The 20,382-nt window shown below is 48.5% G+C and overlaps 1 protein-coding gene across 4 annotated transcripts in view; it reads right to left on the minus strand.

Annotated features, from left to right (window-relative positions):
- Positions 1-10,360: 10,360 nt before the first annotated feature.
- Positions 10,361-20,382, minus strand: part of PPP1R12B (protein phosphatase 1 regulatory subunit 12B) — a 177,694-nt gene continuing 167,672 nt past the window's right edge. For all 4 annotated transcript variants that reach the window (XM_084611109.1, XM_084611108.1, XM_084611107.1 and 1 more), the window contains one exon: positions 10,361-17,126. In XM_084611109.1, coding sequence (XP_084467235.1) covers positions 17,040-17,126 — 87 coding nt within the window. In that variant the 3' untranslated portion in view covers positions 10,361-17,039. The remainder of the gene's footprint in view (positions 17,127-20,382) is intronic.

A 20,382-nucleotide genomic window follows, 5' to 3' on the forward strand; every position in this document is an offset into this window, starting at 1 on the left:
TGCTGCCTTCTGGGCAGAGGGCCCAGGCCCAGGTGAGTCTGGTTGTTGCAACCACAGCTGCTGCTGGCTCGCAGCAGGGAGCACTATTAGCCATTGGGCCAGGTGCACAGTAGATCCTGGGGCATTGAGGGGCTTCAAGCCAGACCGGATGTTCCCCTAAGGGGATTGCTCTGTCTCAGCCACAAGTCACGGGTGCTCTGGCCTGTGCTATGCAGGAGCTCCAAGGAGAAGAGCAGAATGGCCCCTTATGCCCCTCAAACCCATGGATGTGTGCGCCCATCGCAGCCCCGAGGGGAATCCAACCCCGCCCTCTGGAGCAGCTCATGGCAGTCCTCAGCCCCAGAGCGAGCCCAGCAGGGGATGCAGGACTGACGGCTGGCCTGGGTCTCGGATCAAGCAGCAGGGGAGGGAAGCTGTAGGCAAGAGGGGGGCGGGGCTCAGGCCTTCACGCCCTGCATGCGCAGCTGCAACAAGCTGGGAAATTCCTGCTGGCAACAGGGGTACGTCCCACTGCAGCATCCACCCCTGCCCCCAGCACAGGCCCAGGGGTAACAGCCACCGGGGCTCTGCTCCGCTGCCTTTGGGAAGGAAAGGGATCTCAGCCTTCAAAACCGGACATTCAAGCACCAGGGTGGGGTCCTGCCTTCCTGCCCCCTTCTTCCTCTGCCCTCCCCTGCCCCTGAGGGGTCTATATACAAATCTCCCCCCCCCTCCCCCCATCTTGAGATCATCCAGGTCTCAACCCCTTCCTGGCATCTCTCGCAGTGCACCCGTCTCTGCAGCACTGAACTCCGGCAGGAAACTGCTTTTACCTCCCGCCCCCCTTGTGTGGTCTCTGTTGTTTCTGTCTCTATTGTTAAACTGTTATTTTGTAACAATGTCCGTCTCCTTATTAAAGAAATGATCTGAAAGCAGCTGCCGGGTGTCCCTGCTGTGTTAGCACCTCTAGGCCCCGGGCGCCACTGAGGGCGAGCGGCCACCCCCAGGGCCGGTTCCTACCTGGAGCAATGAGGAGCAGCCTCAGCCCTGCAGCCAGGGGGCACAGAGCGCTCTGCCCCAACCCTGAGGTTGCAAGGAAAGGCTCAGGGCCCCCCCAGCAGCGTAACCCAGGGGGAATGCAAATCCCACCCTTGCTAGGGCTCTTCGGATTCCTTGCAAGACGCTTCTCACGGGCCCTGGTGCTCCTAGCACTGGAGTGAGAAAGCAGGAAAGTGGTGAGAATCAAAGAGCTGAAGGGGGGCTGGAGGAGAGAACAGGCTCAAACCCAGGTTGCGCAGGCCCCTGCTGAAGGGCTGCGTCTCCCCACACCCCTTCCCCCAGCGCTTGGGCGTGGCAATGAAATTGACAGCCAGTAAACACCAGACAGAAATACTAGGAGCAGGCGTGTCCTGCGTCCCATGTCACATCCAGGGCCCCCCCAGCACTTCTGAGGATTTACAGGTTTCGTTCCAAGGCCAAGACAGCGGGCACAGAGGTGGTAACAAATACACAAGTTGTTTGTGGAGCTTTATACGGGTTGATCTGGGTTTGGTTGGTGTAGGTTTGAAAGAAACCGTAAAAGAAAGGTAGACACGGTCAGACTAGAAATAAAGCACAACGTTGGAGCCGTCAGAACAATTTACTAAAATTCGCAGTGGCTTGGATGGTTTTCTAAAGGATCTGCTCTAGTTCCAACAGGCATTAACTCAGGGAAATCCTAGGGCCTGGGGGGCCGACTGGATGCCCACAATGGTCCCTTCAGGCCTTGGGACCTATGAAAAAACCCTGCAGTAAGGTGTGAAGCAGCTGGCACTTGCTGCATTCAGAGCCCCCCAGAAGCCAGGCTCCACTCCGGGCTGGCTGGGTGCAGCTCTGGGGCCGCAGATGGCTCAGTGTATGGGAGAAATCCCAGAATGAGGGTCCTGAGATCTTGTCTGTCTGGGCAGCCGTAACGGGGTTGGAAAAATCAGGCCCTTCCAAAGGGGAGTAGGTTGCCTGGACACCTCCCCCAGCCCCGCGCCCCGTGGCAGGGCGTTTGCGGAGCCAGTCCAAGCTGCAGCAAGGCATACCCACCACACTGTGTAGGGTGGGGGTCTCCGCAGGGGCTGAAGGTGACGGGCTACTTGCTTATTTGAGTGCAGTAACACCCAGCAGCCCCAGGCAAGATCAGGCCCCCCCCGCCCCGGGCATGGTGCAGGACACACGATCCCTAGGGGCTGGAGTCTACACGTGCCTGGTTTCACTGCAGCCCCCAGAGCCAGGAGTCAAGTTGAACCAACGCTACCAGGCGCACCGAGCGCTGGAGCTGGGGGGGGGCTCCCCTTGCTGGCCACGTGTAGCAGGGGGGGGCAACCGCATCGCAACTCTCACCACACCTGGTGACTTGAAACAAATAGATGCAGCAAGGACAAGGCAGCAGGCACTCGGGGGACTCTTGAGGAGGAAGAAAAGAGCCTTCGCTGGAGTGTTTAATACCCCAGCCGCCAAGGGAGCTCCCCTGCGAGCACGGGCTTGGATCCAGGCACCGGAGCTGTGTCTTGCAGTGCACAGGCTCCAGCGAAGGGAGCCGCGGGCACAGCCCCCGGGGCCCAAACAGCCCCTCAGAGAACGGTCGCTACTGCACAATGGGCAGCCTAGAGCCAGTACAGGGTCAATGGGGCAAGGGAGCAGCCCAGGACCTTAGCTCAGGGTGCAAGTGAATGTGCGAAACGGAGGGTCTCACAGCCCTGATGGAGGGACTGGGGCATTCTCTGGGGCCACTGCAGCTCCAGGCAGAAGCCCTAGAGCGGAGAAACAGGCAGAGGGTGAGCATGCTTCCAATGTCTTCCCTGAATTAGAGCTTCCCCTCTCACTCCACTAACTGCAGGAGGTTCCCAGGCAGGATTTCTCTTCCCACCCACGTATCTGCTGCTTTCCTTCCATTACGTAATACAGCGCATGCTACTCTGCTTAGCTGCTCTCCCCGGAAAACGCTCCCTTCCCATTAACCCTCTCTCTGTCAGGGAGAGACACAAACGCAGAGAATTCTGAATTCAAAGAGGGAGAAGCAAGAACTAGAGAAAAGGAGAACACGAGCCCCCTTTATTGCCTGCAACGGGGTTTCTGCCACGTGGCTGCACCGCTGCGAGACCCAAGCTCATAAACTCACCGCATGGAGCTCGTGATCCAGCCAGGCGTAGCGCAGCGGTAGGAATTCCTGCCTGTGCAAGCTAATGGAGCTGAGACGTTTGTGTACGGCCCCCCCCGGGGATGGAATTCATTCCAGAGATCACTGCCATGAGGCAGCACCAGGCCTGTTGTCCCAGGGAGATTGTTCACTGTAGCTCAGCTTTCGGACATGACCCACAAGAACCTGGCTGCTAGTGGGCTTCCCATGGCGGTTCCTCACTTTAATTACAGACAAACACACAAACAAACGGCCCTGGGAGAACAGCAAGGCTGCTAAGTCAAGTGCGCAGAATTTTGGAAGTAGCAGAAGTAAGGATGCCCCTGGAGCTCGCTCACTGCCGGTGGAATCTTTAGTTTGACAGAGAAATTCTCCGGACAAGTCTCTGAGCACGTGAGAAAGACCATTTGGAGTCTTCAATCTTGGTCAAATTTTCACGGTGAGAGCACAAGGCCCATCCCTGTCACAAGTGCAAACCACAAGATCAATTACTAAGTTCCTGTTCCCAAGCACGGAAGTGCTAGAACGTCTCCATGAGACCTGGTTTGGTTCTGGAAACACCTGGGCAAAACCAGCATTTTTCCTTCGTCTCATTTGAGACCCTTGTTCTTGGAAACGGTTTTAGGCTGAATTTTTTTATTTTATTTTGTTAAAGTTTCAGCTGAGAAAGGCACCTGCCAGGGACATTTCAGCCTGTATGGCTGAAGTCTGGCGAAGTCTCTCTCTGGGCTACTTTGAGTGAAGATGCTGGACTCAGATTTAGCTCAGGCCTCCTTAGGACAGCGTAATGTGGATCTGGATGCGACTGCTATACTAACCATAGCAGAGTCACCCAAGTAGCAAGTGGCCTCCTGGGTATGTCCAGGCATAGCATGCGCTAAGGGGCTGAATTTCCAGGCCCCTCCCCGACTAGCCAAGGGAGGCTTGGCACAAACCAGTGCATAGAGTAGCTTTGCTCGCATGGTCATGAAACGTTGTCATCTTAGCACGTTGGTGTTAACAAGCCTCCTAGAACAGGGAGAGCAGCTGTGCCAAGTGGCAAGATGTTAACGATATCACGCCAAGCAGTCTGAGCGTAAAAGGAGAGATCCCAACAGCCCCAGCCTGGTAGGGGGTAAACTATCCTACACCAAAGCACCAGCCCCCAAAGCCAGATTCCAGCACAGTCACACGCCACGCAGGAAAGGGGCCTCGTTACAGAAAAAACATCGGACTTGGTGGGACGATCAGTCCCCTGCCATTGACACTGCAGCGCAAGGCTCAGCACCCAAAGTTACCTTGTAAGAAGGATGAGGGGAGATCAGGGTTTGTGGTGCAGTTGCTTTTTCTGCCCCCCAGCGGGATGGTTACAGGAGAGTCAAAGATTGTTAGCCATTTCCTCAGCTGCCAGTTCACAGGGGCTTGTAAGAACTGGATTGAAGGAATAGAAACAGGCAGTGATTGCACCTGAATGCAGCTGGGGCTGTCGGGGCTCAGAATGACTCAGTCTAGCTATGCTGCCCATTATGGAACTGCTCCCGGGGCTGCTGTATATTTGGGGTGGGTTTTGCTTTGTGCATTTCCTAAATGTAAACAGTCGCATTTCATGTGGATTTTGTTTTTTGAAAGCAAATCCTGGGCTTTCTGCTCCCTTCCTTGGTAGAGCATCCCCGGATGCCCAAAGCATGTTCAGATCCCGTGGTGACGGGTAACCCATCTACAACTCTAGACTGTCAGTTGCTCACTGGGCTACTGCAAAGCCCAAGGCCAGTTTTGCACACTTCCTTCAAAACACACATCCGCGCTGTTAAACGGCACTGTGCCTGGGGCAGGGATTGGCTGGGGGGGGTACACAGCACAATGGAGCCCCAAGCCCCAGCGATTGCAAGAGAAGAATCAGATCATGGCCACCGTTTTTAAAGGCAGCTGTAGTGTCTCTATTTAGACACCATCCAATGGCTTGAAATTTTTTCACCAAGGCTGAACGCTTCTCGGAAAGGTCACTAGAAAGCCCTGGCCTGCAGGGGAGATTGGCAATGCACAGTGACAGAGCCAGTGCAGGCAGCCATTCGTGATCGCTAACTTCGCGCCATGTGTTGCTACGCTTTGAACAGTTGTTTTGTAGCTGCAGGATGAGACTTTCAGGCACTGAGCGCAGGTAGCAAGCAGCAGGGGTCAGTTCACACCAGCCAGGCTGCTCCCATTTATTAATGCTAAAAATGGAAAAATTGGACACTGTGGGTCCAGCCAAGGGGGCTGACGTCTCTATTTCTGTGCATGGTGTTTCCATAGTCATGCACCTGGTGGTCATGAATTTCCCATTATCCCCAGCACAAGGATAATTCGTCTCTGCCACCTTGGGCCTGTCTTCTCTTGAGAGTGTAGATTCTCTGGGGGCAGGGACTCTCACGTGTGCAGCACCCACCACAGGAAGGACCTGAGCTCAAAAAAAAGAGGAGGATCTTGGGAACTACAGGCCAGTCAGCCTCACCTCAGTCCCTGGAAAAATCATGGAGCAGCTCCTCAAGGAATCAATTCTGAAGCACTTAGAGGAGAGGAAAGTGATCAGGAACAGTCAGCATGGATTCACCAAGGGCAAGTCATGCCTGACTAATCTAATTGCTTTCTATGACGAGATAACTGGCTCTGTGGATGAGGGGAAAGCAGTGGATGTGTTGTTCCTTGACTTTAGCAAAGCTTGTGACACGGTCTCCCACAATATTCTTACCAGCAAGTTAAGGAAGTATGGGCTGGATGAATGGACTATAAGGTGGGTAGAAAGCTGGCTAGATTGTCTGGCTCAACGGGTAGTGATCAATGGCTCCATGTCTAGTTGGCAGCCGGTATCAAGTGGAGTGCCCCAAGGGTCGGTCCTGGGGCTGGTTTTGTTCAATATCTTCATAAATGATCTGGAGGATGGTGTGGATTGCACCCTCCACAAGTTTGCAGATGACACTAAACTGGGAGGAGAGATAGATATGCTGGAGGGTAGGGATAGGATACAGAGGGCCCTAGACGAATTAGAGAATTGGGCCAAAAGAAATCTGATGAGGTTCAACAAGGACAAGTGCAGAGTCCTGCATTTAGGACGGAAGAATCCCATGCACCACTACAGACTAGGGACCGAATGGCTAGGCAGCAGTTCTGGAGAAAAGGACCTAGGGGTTACAGTGGACGAGAAGCTGGATATGAGTCAACAGTGTGCCCTTGTTGCCAAGAAGGCCAATGGCATTTTGGGATGTATATGTAGGGGCATTGCCAGCAGATGGAGGGACGGGATCGTTCCCCTCTATTCGACATTGGTGAGGCCTCATCTGGAGTACTGTGTCCAGTTTTGGAAGAAGAAGGATGTGGAAAAATTGGAAAGAGTCCAGTAGAGGGCAACTAAATGATGAGGGGACTGGAACACATGAGTTATGAGGAGAGGCTGAGGGAACTGGGATTGTTCAGTCTGCGGAAGAGAAGAATGAGGGGGGATTTGATAGCTGCTTTCAACTACCTGAAAGGGGGTTCCAAAGAGGATGGCTCTAGACTGTTCTCAGTGGTAGCAGATGACAGAACGAGGAGTAATGGTCTCAAGTTGCAGTGGGGGAGGTTTAGGTTGGATATTAGGAAAAACTTTTTCACTAGGAGGGTGGTGAAACACTGGAATGCATTACCTAGGGAGGTGGTGGAATCTCCTTCGTTAGATATTTTTAAAGTCAGGCTTGACAAAGCCCTGGCTGGGATGATTTAGTTGGGGATTGGTCCTGCTTTGAGCAGGGGGTTGGACTAGATGACCTCCTGAGGTCCCTTCCAACCCTGATATTCTATGATTCAGTTGGGTTTTACCAGAATTTTAAAAAAGCAAAACCCTTAATAGAAAGACAGAAGTCACGTGGGGAGTTACTCTAGAGGTTCACTGCGCTGAGTGGATGCTGCATATGCACTGGTACCTGGACTGTAATGCATTTTACAGATCAATGATTGCTTTAACCCACCAAGGGAACCTATCAGCAGCAACTCATCCCCATAGGCGTTTTCTCCCTCCCTTTTCTCACCCAAGATGTGGCTCAGCTTTTAGGGAAAACACCAGACACAGCTTGATCCAAATCATGATTCATCAGGTGCGTCGCTGCCCAAGGGCCGGCACAGGATACCTTTACTCTCCTTCCAAGTGAGGCATATGAAGATGAAAGCAAGAGAGAACGCCTGAAGGAGCAGCCCGAGCCCCACGTCACTTCGGTCCCGCATGATCTGCTGAAGCTCAGCCCGTGGCAACGGCATCAGTGTTTCTCGTCTTGATTAACAGGAGGGAGGATGATGGTCGACAGCCGTTGCTGCGTTGGGATTACCCCTTTCACCTTACTAAGGAATAAAGGGCCTTCACTTATACCTCACCCTCGCTCTTGGGCAGAGGCCAACATTTTTGCATTTAGGTACCTTAATTTAGACTTCCATATTTAGGCAGCTAAGGAGAAGCAGCCTGATCTTCAGAAATGCCAAGCACCCGCAGCTGCTAATGGCTTCACAGAGTGGTGGTGAAGTCAAGGGGACCTGACCGCTCAGTATCTAGGTAGGAGCCTAAATGCATTCAGTGTCTGTTCCATGTTGTATTGAGCTGTAACGCTCGGAGTTTCTCTCCTGGCCCCGGAGAAGAGCTCTGTGTAGCTGGAAAGCTTGTCTCTCTCACCAGCAGAAATGGGTCCAATAAGAGAATACTTCACCCACCTTGTCTCACAAATAGCACTTTTCACATATGGACAGTGACTATCTGAAGAGACATCCCACACTGATGTTGATGGGTTTTGCCAGTAACTGGGCCAATCAGAGTACATCACTTAATAGTTTGATTTTTGCCTGTGAAAAAGTGCAGGTTTCTTCACGATATGTCACACCACACCACCAACATCCCAGGTCAAGCTTCTCTGGTTTCCTTCTGAGTATGATTTAACTGGGAATTGGTCCTGCTTTGAGCAGGGGGTTGGACTAGTTGACCTTCTGGGGTCCCTTCCAACCCTGATATTCTATGATTCTATGATTCTATTTCACGCAGCTGCCAACACCGCAATGTGAGTGTGACCGCAGCACGTACGTCTCTCAGCTAGCTGTAGTCTTACCATCTCAGATACCAACAGCAGCAAAGCCAAATGCACTTCAGATGGGCTAGCTACCCAGCTGTGATGTATCCTGGACAAGGCTGGACACCCTGTGCTGAGGTCTACGCTGGACAGGCTGCAGCGTAGACGTAGCCACAGAGCTCTCCAGGCCAGGGGGAGATCCCAGGCCCAGCAGTACCTCTGCGTGCAGACACCATTGCCAACTCTTGCAGGTTTATCATGATATTTGTGGTTTTAAAGCCCAAGCTTCTAGAGTCTTGTGATCACACAAGCAGCTCAGCTTTTGTTTCTAGCCTTCATGGACAGAAAGGCTTGAAAACAGGGTGCCCTAAAGGTTCCGAAAACAGAAGGTAAATAGACACTGAAGAATTATTTATTTTTAATCTCAAATTGTTGCAGCTCATGACTTGAGCACGTGGGATTGGCAGTACTGCAGGGTTCACTCCAGTACCTCAGGATCAGAAGAGGGAGGTACCCTCATGGTATGAAAACCCTCAGCAAAAGTAGCCGGTAACCAGCACGCTGGCTTCTTAAGCCAAACATATGCAGCCTTGTGACGAATTCTTCAACCTCATGAGTGACAGGAACTTTTCCAGTGGAAAGAGGAACCAGGAGAAAGCAAGTGGAAGGGAAGGAAAAGGGAGATACAAGAAGAGGAGATAGAAGCAAAATAAAATGGGATGCAGACACTCCAGGGAGGGAGAAAAGAACTAGCAGGGAAGGAGGAGGAGGATGGAAACCAGGAACCAACTGGGAATCACTTAGCACGAATACGAGTTGAACGCTACTGGTCCCCACTTGCAAACCCGGGTGCCTAAATCCATATTTAGGGCACAAAAATAGCAGCCTGATTTGCTAATTTGCCAAGCAGCCACAAATCCCACTGCAGACCATGGGAGCTGCAGGCACTCAGCACTTCTGAGAACCCGGCTGCTTTTATTAAGGTCCCTCCCTGTGGATTTTTAGGAACCTGGGTTTGAAAGTGCTTGTTATGCTGATACGTAGTCATGGTCTAATCTAGACCTAGGGGGCTGGGTGGGGAGGAAGGCAGGGTCCTACTGCTGGAAGTGTGGAGGTGTATTTAAAAGGGACAGGCCCATAAACCTTGGCTAGTGGCCCATTTCCTCGTGCTAATGAACATCCTAGTGCAGGGTGCAAACTGCCATGAGCTCATGCAAAGATGGGACACCTCTGGGAACTGCTGTATGTTCGCCTTAAGCTTCATTGCTCCACCTGATTCCACAGTCAATAACTGACGGCTGCAATTTCACTCCCTTGTATGTGTTCCTAAGTCTGTCCTCTCCCCACTGAAGAACAGCTGTACTGTCATTCAGGCCTGGCCCCCAGTCCCACTTTTACCCCAGAAGTAAGGGATGGGTTTCCACCTTTTCCAGGTCTATTTCCTCCTCCCACCTCCCCCAGACTCGGGCATTTCTCACTCTTCTTACCACCTTGTATGCAGGGTTTGAGCAGCTGCTTTGCAAAGGTTGTCCTTGAAGCTGCTTATGGTGCATAGCTCAATCGCATCTCTTACTCTTAAAGGTGAACTAGTGCTCTTTGCTACTACTTTATGGATGGAGGGAGTTTCTAAGGGCCTTTGGTTGTAAGAAGTTGGGCTTTGTTTAACGACAGAAAAATCAAAATGACGGTGATCTCACTCCCCTCTTTTTGCTGGGGAACTGGACGCGACTGTTCGTTAGTAGAACGTTACTGAACGAGAATAACTGTGCTCCCGATATAATGCTCTGGAAGCCTTTTTATAAACACACGGACAAACTGGTCAGTTGCCCCAGATCAAATTAAACAGCAAAAAATGAATCAGTCTTCCCCAGGGAGGTAACAATGGGATGAAGCCAGAACTGAAGTTTGTCCTGCCCTCAAGTGAGTCAGGACCAGGTATTTCTAATGCAAAAAAACAAAACCAGAAGGAAATTTCTGGTAAGCCTTTGAGAGACACGAGAGTGATAAAGGGGACAGAACGTTTTCTGTACTTTTAACTTCATCTTTAATGTAAGAGGCTCAGCAGAAGGGAAAGACCCATCCCAAGTCTGCCCTACCCTGTGTCTCATTGACTATGGGGAGAATCATCAGGTCTGTATGCATTCATAGTCACCATTCCACACCCTGCTAGACAGACTGAGAGGCAAAAGTTAAAACACTGTTTTATTTTATCCATTTATAAATACTGTTGTGTTTACAAGCATCATATAGCTGTGAATATTATTCCCAAACTTTCAAACACATAATACTATATAACAACCACCAGTAAAACAAATCGTTCGTCTCAAGGTTTGAAAGGCCACTCAAAGTTGCATAAAAATACATTCTTCCCCACCATTTCATAAGCTTTCTCCAAGTAGTGTATTTACAACGAGCTGTAAAACTCTCCTTACGAAAGGTAAGTACAGCACACTTACTGCTTGGAAAGGTGACGCACCAACACCACAGTCAATTCATCTCTTCCAAGGGTTAGCGTTCTAGGAGCGAGCACACTCCCTGGCAAACGCCTGGCTTCCTCGACAGGATATGCTCAGGAAAACGAAGCTCACCAGGTGTTTTGCCCTGCTGCAGCCAGATCATTGCCCAGGGAACTATTTAAAGAACCACATCAATCAAGTAACCAATTCTCACCCTAGGCAGAATTAGGAGATTGGCCTTTAGGGGAAAGAGACTGAAGGAGGAAGAAGAATCAACTCTAAATCTGGTCTGAATTTCAGGCGCAGCTTTCTGTGAACTGCTCATGGGATGCTCCCAGGGGCTGGAGACTCCACAGTACCTCAAAGATAGGTCTAACTACAAACACTTCAGTGAGCTAAGCAGTCATTCAGGAAATTAGCACTGTGGATTTTTTCCAACCCTATTTCAATTCCTTTTTTTTTTCTTAAAAGGCCATTTTACTTTCTAAGCTAGAACCCACTTCAGCTCCCACATCAATCCGTCTTTGCAGAGGGCAGCGAAAGCAGAGAGAGTCGAGGAGAATTACTGATTCCAAACGCTTGGCTCCAGGAATGCTTCAGGAGCTGCTCTGTGCTTCCAGATGGTAACAGTCCAGTGGGAAAGGGCATAACCAAGATGGAAGTATGGAAAAAGGGAACCTACTGCAAAACAAAGGATCATGAATACAGCCAGAGTCGATTTGGAAGGGTCAGACAAGAATTCCAGCTTCAGAGATTCCTCTCACCAATGACAGCTGCAAAGCTCGGACAGTCTTCATTCTCTTCGCCTTCCTGCAGTCTAGTATGGCTTATCAGCCTGTTAACAGCAACAGCAGGCAGACAGAGGCCTTCCACAGTCTGCATTTATGGGTAGTGATCAGTCACTACCAGATCCTTTTACCCCGGAACAATTGCAAGTGAACCTCAGACTGGGGGCAAGACAACTCTTCCTCCCTCTGAAATGGGCTCTGGACAAGTCTATGCAAGAGAACTCCCCGATGCATCAAACGACCTGATCACTAGCTAGCAAAAGGGAGCATTTCTTCAGTAAGTTATTGCCGAAGACAAGAAACTAAGCAACCCTAAACACCGATGCTGGTGGCTCTGAATTAAGGAAGGCCTGTATGGTTGAGAACACATACCTTTTCCACACAGCCATATTTTGTGGACCACCTCTGAATTCCGCTCAGCACCACAAAGCACCCAGACCTAGATTTGTTTTCAACACCCAATCATGGTAAGGATAGTCCCTTTGCTGGCTCAGTGCAAATCTGCACTTGATTTATCCCAGCGAGGTCACTTGGAATTTTTCGGGCTGTCCCTTCAGAGCCAGAAACAAGGAGATAACATTTAAGCACCTTGAACAGATCAGCAGTGCGATAGCCTAGAAAAAGCAATAGGAGCTATGGCCTTTGGCATTTGGTGGAGGAGGACAGGAAAGAAGAAAAGTGGAAACTTTAAAGCATATGTATAACATGACCAGCATTTCAAAGCGTGGCCTGAGACTCCGTTACCCTTGGAAGTTAGAGGCTCTACCTAGCCGATGGACGAATCAGACAAACCCAAGAAAGGCCCTCAGAGATGAAGGCTATGTTATCGGGTGCTGGAGACTCACCCTAGATATTGCAGTCAGCAAGGAGAATGTCCTCTATTAGCAATGGCAAGATTTCTTCAACCTATCCCATGCAAACATGGTGAAGTTCTTACCAGCTCGCTCATCCCCAAGAATGATAGGTAGAATTAGAGTTGGAACATCCTTTCTCCTGCAGGGGGCTGAGATGTGTTATGGATTGACAAGCTTTGTACAGAATGGCTTTGAAAACAACCTAACTTGCTTCCCACCAGCTAGACTCGAGCACAATAGTCACTAGCCCAGATTAGCAGACTCTTCATTCTGAGACACATTTCCACAATGGACATAATCCTGACGCCTTTAAATCAGGTCCCTCCAAACAAAGTTGGGACTGAACTGACCTTTCACCAACAGACACTTCACAATTCAAAGAGAGTAGTACAATACCTGTGTCACATGCACTGTGTCAACTGATTATTGGTCATGCTCGAGTGTCTTGTGACTGACAGCGATAAGGGAGAAAGACCTGTACTGGCTGGTGAAAGCCCAAACCAACTGGGTTCTATCTACAGCACTTTGTGATGAAATGGAAGTGCTGTAAAATTACCCAGAGACTGTGCCAGCCAATCCGATTTCTGTATGGCCGACTTATTCACTGATCAAAACTAAAAAGATACAAAAACCCTTAACCAGTCTGAAACCACCTTATTCGTAAGAGTGCAGTATGCTTATAAAAACCTGCACCACTGCAGATAAGTTGCTCTCTGATTGGCTGAGGCACATTTGGCCTGCTCTCTAGACTAATCAATTCACTACATCAACGCACAGCAGATCAATACTGGTACAGAGAGCTGCTGTCACTACTGTTGCACATCAATATCCATTAGATAAAATCTCCAGTCCTACGGTGTGACAGAACTGAAGCCACACTGACAATACCCCTATCCTATACAGACTCAGCTTTGCCTCTGTTCTCTTTTTAAAAAATGCATTGTCCTTTAATAGCTCAGAAGTCACTCCCATGCAATGACCTCCAATTCATTCACATTTTCTCAAAAATATGAACACCAACCTTAATCTCCAGCCAATACAGCCCATCACTCCAGATCCGTCCCACGTTGGCAGCTTTCAAGACTAGCTACATTCCCTATGCAAGTGGAGAGCACTTTTTTGCACACTCCAACACCTCAGGTACACCTCTTAGCAAGCCTTTGATTTCACCCGAAACTCACCTTTGACAAACAGACCTGCTCCCACTTCAATAAACCCTAGTTTCGCAATTTGTGAGCAATGAAACTGAAACCCGAGTCCACGCTCAAGAACATTTCTTCCTCCTTTCGGGTTATGTCTGTGGTCCTTTGTTACCTCTGTGGTCCAGCTAGTCAAAGGTAGAGTTGCACAGAGCTTGCAGCATAAGGATTTATAAGAGATGTGCAAGCACTTCAAAAGGTGCGAGAGTATTTCTGAAGTTCAGCTTTGATGTAAGTCTTTTGTGGGTGGGGAAGTAGCTGTAAGAGGCAGAGGACTCCTCTCTCAATTTAAACAGAATTCTTACACAAACCCTGCACTTTCCACCTTTCCCAAGTGTGTGTAGAACACACAGATCTAAACTTCCATGTTTTCCTCCTCACCAAATTTCTATTTGACAGAGAAAATTCTAGGAGTCACTGCAATGCCAGGTCATCCTTGCATACAACCTGGCTAAAATCTAAGCCTTGCATGCCAAAAAAACAGCAATTTTTATCTAGAAGAAACTTCTCTAGATTTCACTGCCAGTTAAAAAGACAGGTGTGAATTCTGCTTGTTATGGGAAAATAATTTATCAGGAAAGCCTGCTATATAAATTAAGAAGCACATTAAAATTGTCCCTCAGCTATTGCAGCTACAAGTTATGATAAGTTTCTTGGATAAAAATGGGTTTACCCCCAAGCAATTGCTTGGAAAAAGCTCTCGTGTGTTCTAGGGGAGACCTCTGGCAAATGCTATGGATTAAAATAGGAAACATTTTTTTAAAAACTGCTTTCTGTGCACTCAGCCTTGAGCATAGAAAGCCATGTGTCTCGCATCGTATCTCCTCAGTGGGATAGTTAAGTCAGCAAAGGTCAACTGAGCCCAAGAAACATTCTGACCGAGTTGGTGTACAGCAGCACTGTATTACAATGGAACGCTTGTAGCTCTGGCTAGTCATGATCTGAGTTCTAACCTAGACAGAGATTAGGATGATAAACCTAGTACTAAACAGACACCTAATTTAAAATGTCTCGGCTTCGCATGGTACTACATGAGGTTCATGCCTCTTGCATCCCATATTACCTATTGCAGATTCTTTGTTAGGATCAAGTGCAGTAAAGAAGAAAGATTCCCTGAATTTAGACTTTTTAATGGTCCAGGTAGGTAGTCGCAAACTCACAGTGCAGAATGGAATACTGCAGAATGGGTTGAAAAAACAGACAGTGGTTCTTGTCCAATGGAAAACGTGTTGATGAGAGACTTGTAATAGCATACCGGCCAGCAGAAAGGCATTGCTCTCAATAGCCCACTGACAGGTGCAGAACCTCTACCTCCATATACATAGGAAGAGAGCAAGCTCCTGTCACATCTAGACTTAACTGTCCAAATCTGAAGCAAGAAGTGGGCCATGAAATGAAAATTCCAGGGGGATGGGGAAAACCCCAGAGAACAACTGCTTACAAGAGGAGAGCAGCGCTTGGAAAAGGTGTGAGGAATTAAACCAGATAAGCATTTGCCCCATTTTAATTCCTGATGCTGTGAAGTTCTAGAAGGAATAAAATGGATCCCTGGCTCAGAGACAGTAGTAGGCAGAAGGCCCAGGTGCCATTATTGGTTTTGATCTCTTCCCCTCCAGACTAGATGTGTTGCAGTAGTAACAACTCAATGCGTTAGGAGGAAAAGTGGTGTCTCATGTCACCCACAAGTGATGCCACTGGCCAACTGAGGGGTAGCACTGAGGCTCCGAAGTGGGTCTTGTCATCCTGCTCAGCTGAGAGGATGGTGGATGCAAAACAAAGTTTTGGAAACAAAAAAACGGAAGGGAGATAAGAAACTTTGCCTCAGGCCAACACCTACTGAAGCAATAACTGAGATGCTAAAGACAGAGTTACACTTTACCCTGTTGAGCAATGATGAGAATAATGTCCATGTTCAAGTTACTAATCTGTCCCCGTCAACATAGTGGCTAGACTCACATCATCTGCGCCAGCACTGGAATCTCTAAAGAAGGAGGGTCCCTTCCTGAACCCACCACAAGTAGTCCTCTAACAGTAAGCTCAGCAGATGTGTTAACAAGTTAATGCCCGGCTTCCACTGGAAGCTAGAAAGAGACGTGTGTAACATCTGGAGGAGTCACCTTCTTAATGCCCTTGGAAGTGAACACTTCCAAATTGTTCTAAGTACACAGGACATGAGAGTCCATTGAGGTTTTCATCCAGGTCAAATCCTGTTGCTAGCTTCCAGCAATCAAAACAGTTTACCCCACAGATCTGGTTACCAGTACACACCCCACACTGGCTCATTCTGGCCGCTATTAAATGAAAACAGTTGCACCCTGTAATGACATGCAGCTGGCAACTGATCATTGCTTAAGGTTCCTCAACCTTGCTGTATTAGCTGTGTTAGGATTTGCCATCAAAGGCCGGGCTATCCTTTACGTAGTCAAATACAGCCTCTCCACCCTCACCCCCTTTAAAGCCAGCTCAAAATACACCTGTATTTTCATTCGTTTTTGCTCTTGTTGGAAATGAAAACGAGTACACCAGACATCTGCTCCAAGTACTTTGCAGGGTGTTATCCTGTAAGTAACACTAACAGACAAATGCTCATCCTGTTGCTACTGGAAGAAGATGGGGGTTAGTTACTTGTGCATGAGTACCTCCCTGCTGGATATTCACACCCAGATTTGTTACATGTGCATGTGGGGGCAGCAGGTGACCTCTGCTGCTTCAGTTTCTCCTTCATCAGAGACCCCGGCCAATATCAGCGATGAATCTTACCCCAAGAGGAGAGAGCCCAGATGCAATTAGCAGATGCTATTACCTGGATAGTAACTGAGATAGCAACTGTGGAAGGAGTACAGAGCGACCCACGATCACCTGGGCTGCAGAAACGAAGCATGGGCAAAGAGGGGGGGGTCTGAAACTGGGATTCAGAAATGAAGATAGCAAACCAATTTAAAATCGTACATTAAATAGAGTCAGCTACTGGGACGATAGGAGAACAGAGTCTCCGTGCAAAGCAGCTGTCATCACAGTCTGTCACAGAAACAAGCCCTCGTGGCTTTCACAGCATCACATTGTAACCGGACTCCCCAATGCCAAGTGGGCAGCTGACGTACATCCTCAGTGTAACAGCTTCCGCTCATGTCCCCCCGCCCCCAGCTACAAAGGTTCTGGACCCGTTGGATCACTTCGACAGAGTCATTTCTGTATCACTTATTACAGTAGAAGCTTCTCTGCTCCTGACTGGAGTCCAATGTGGACAAGGCTGGGTTTGTGGCAGGAAGTTTTGGCAGCTTAAACCCAGTTCGCATGTTTCTTTTCCCCTTGAATAAAATGTCCAAGATACCACGACATGCTTAAATTAAAAATAATAAAATGGCCGGGGGGTGCATTCAGAGGGGTGCTAAGGGAATGTACAATGAGGGGACGGGACAGGGGGAGTGCGAGGTGCATTGTTCCCACAGCTGAAAGGCTTGCTGTACTTCTGATTGGAGGGCAAGAGGCGGTTGGGGGTTGGGTGGCAGGGTTGGCAGCTTGTGCACAAAAGCCCCCTCCTTCCTTCCCTCCGACTTCCTACTTGGAGAGTTTGCTGATGACACGGATGAGTGCTCCATTTTCATCTTTCAGCCTCTGATTGTCTGACTTCAGCTCTGTCAAAACCTGTACAAAGACAAAGGCAGGGCAAGGGTTACACGGCTCATTGTTTCAGTCACAAAAGCCTCACCAGGCTAATGGAAGCCAGCGGCCCGTGGAAAGGAACATACACACTGAATTACAGAATTTCAGGAGACTCAGCTCACATGCTTCTCAAGCTGGAGTGACAGAGGATGAGCATGGAGTGCTTTCAGTACCAAACACTTCCCATCTGCTGCTTGCTGGGGGCAGTCAGCACATTTATGAGATTTTCCAAAACTCTCTGCAATTTTGATCAGCCCTTTCGAGAGATGGGAACAGATGCGGACAGAGAGGCAGCTCTTTGGAATGACGATGCGGGGACGAGCCAAAGGACCCCGAGTGGGAGGCTCGGAGACAGCATTCTTAAAGTTATGCCAGCACTACATGAAATGGGTAAAGCAGCAGGATAAAAGCAGGGCTAGGATGAGGGAATCATTTTAAAGCTTGACCATTAGATCGTGAATCGATTGCCAAAGGCTAGTTACAACTGACAGACTTTCTTTGAGGGTGACCTGAAGTATTTTTAGAAAGTTATGTGCGTGCCCTGTTTTTGCCTCTTTATGATAGACAAAGGAGACAGGAAAGGTTTATGTTAATAGCGTCCACACTATGCTCTCCTGTTGACTCCCCCTACTGTTCTCGATCCGGTGGAGTACAGGAATAGATGGGAGAGCAATCTGTGGTCGATTTAGCGGGTCTTCACCAGATCTGCTAAATTGACCGCCGATGCGTCAATCCCTGGGTAAGTGTAGACAAGCCCTTAGTAAAAACCTCAGACGCAAGTCTGGTCATCCCTGACTTTTCTGGAGGATCTCAGGGCTGTGTACTGCAAGCTTTCATACTGCACCTGAAGGAGTGAGGAAGACATTGACCGAGCAAATCCTTCCTTCCTGCACAGTGTTCATTAGTAATTTCAGTTAACAGGTGTTAAAAATCAAAACAGCGGCAGGCTCTTCCTTTCCCCTCTGGGGATGTCAGTGCACCAGTCCTCCAGGGTAAACAGTACCTTTGTTCAAAGTCTTCCAGGTACCACCACACAAAGCTGAAAGAGGCACAAACCCATTTTTTCCCTTGAAGGTCAACTTTAAATGGCCAAGTCAGAAATTCCAGATAGAGGACAGGGCAGTTTACATCCAACAAGATTAGTCTTGTCTACAGTAAGCTGTGCTACAAAAGAATTCTCATGGATCACACTGGTATAGACTAAGCTGGGATAGCTGGACTCATGGTTGCCACAATCGGTTGAAAACTGGATAGGGTAAGGACAATGATAGGCAACACTGATAAGTTATCCATGTCAATTAATATCAATTTCCAGATGGACTTCAAATACCTCGGAAAGTCCCCCAAACAAAATCACAAATCTTTAAGAATCGGTTGATTTTGCTCAAGTGCGAACAATCCAGCACACCCATAAGGAGCCAAGAATTCACTAGATTACATGCAAACTCAGCTCATACCACAAACAGCTGGAAAAACAACCACCCTACTTCCTCATTAGGTCACCTACATTAACACTGCTGTCAACAGACAACTCCCAAAAGTGAAACACACTATTACACACTATTTCCACTTAAGCAATTCCCTCCATTAACAGTGAAGCCAACAAAGCATGCTTAAACAACTACAAATCTACACTGCCCGCACAAACGTCTACCACTGCACAATGACATTCAACATGCCAAAGAGAAGGTAACAACGCCACATTGTCCAAGTTAAAGGCTACATGGTTTGTATGCGGGCAGGAGGTGCACGTAATGTGGTTGTGGGTTGCAAGGGTAGGGTGGGGATTTAACGAGTGATCTTTTGTTTTGAACGGTTGTGCTGGTGGGCTGTGTGTTGGTTTGAAAGGCAAGCATTTGTTTGGAGTATTTTTATTGGAATTTAAGCAATAGGTCAATTTTACCAATTAAAAAAACAACTAATTTGCCACTGTTAGGTGGATAGAGAATACTGTACATCACTGTAGTCCCAAGAGACCGTGTGACACAGGGAAAGCATTTGGTATCTGGGTGCTTCTCTCCTGCCTTCCAACTCAATTTGCAGCCAAAGCAAGACTGAGCACTGCCATACACAAACTGTCAGGTCAACAGACCTAGGCAGTTTAATCACATTGGTTCCTCTTTGCATGTCAGGATTCAGTTTCCAGACAAGCAATGCTTCCCAGAAGCAGGTGTCCTCTCTACATCTCTGTTTGGTGTATTGTGAAGTCTTGAAAAAACCCAAATGGCTGCCAGGGACCCTCCAGTTGGTGTCTCCTGGTTCGGGAACAGATAAATCTGTCATGGGTTCCCAAAAGGAGTGAAGAGGTTACATCGCAGTGTCTCAATCTTCACTGCTTACAGGGAGCTCGGACCTTGCCCATGTTTTACAAGCAAGGTCCACCAAGGTTTTGCGATTTATTGCACCAGTAAGAATGCAACTTTAACAATAAACCAAGTACTTTTAAAAAGGTTCAGCCCTGCACAAAGATCAACTACTCCCAAGGGAGCTTCTGAAAGTAGAACAGACCTGACTGCAGAAAGCCAAGCTTTTAAAATACCATCCCCCCTTCCTCACCCTTACTTGCTGAATGTACTGGTTCCCTATTTGTTTCACTGTAAAGGAAACTGGAGTTTTGTAAAGTAAGTTAGACACAAAGCAGATTGACAATGATTAGGACAGGCAGCTGAACACTTTTATGGTCAATACAAAACCAAAACGAGTGGAAACAACACAGCAGTGGGAATTCAGTCCTCAGGCCATCCCTTCCAGCGTTGTTCGACTGGTGTAACAAGATGGTAAAGCGAATCCTACATGTTGAAGTATTGCATATGCACTTCACCTATCTGTCACATGTCAGGTACAAGTGAGGGTGTGACTGGAAAGAGAAAATGATGGGGACCTTTCGAAGGGATGGGGATTAAATAAAACCCTTTGAGAAATGGCACCGTCGTCCTGGCATATGGAGTGGTTAATGGGGATGAAAATACTTGTCACTTTTCGTTCGTTGATCAAGATACTTTAGAAAGGGGGTAACCATCATTTTCTTCATTTTCCAGATGGGAAACTGAGGCTAGGTTCCCCGTTTAAGGTGATAAATGAGTGGCAGAGCCAGGAAGGGACCACTAGATCATCTAGTCCGACATCCTGTTATGCAGGCCAGAGAATTTTGCCCAGGTATGCTTGTACTGAGCCTAAACTTTGGCTTAGTTGAAGTACATCTTCCAGAAAGACATCCAGTGTAGATCTGAAGATCTCA

This window comes from Lepidochelys olivacea (assembly GCF_965140295.1).
Source record: "Lepidochelys olivacea isolate rLepOli2 genome assembly, chromosome: 21".
Taxonomy (NCBI): Eukaryota; Metazoa; Chordata; order Testudines; family Cheloniidae; genus Lepidochelys; species Lepidochelys olivacea.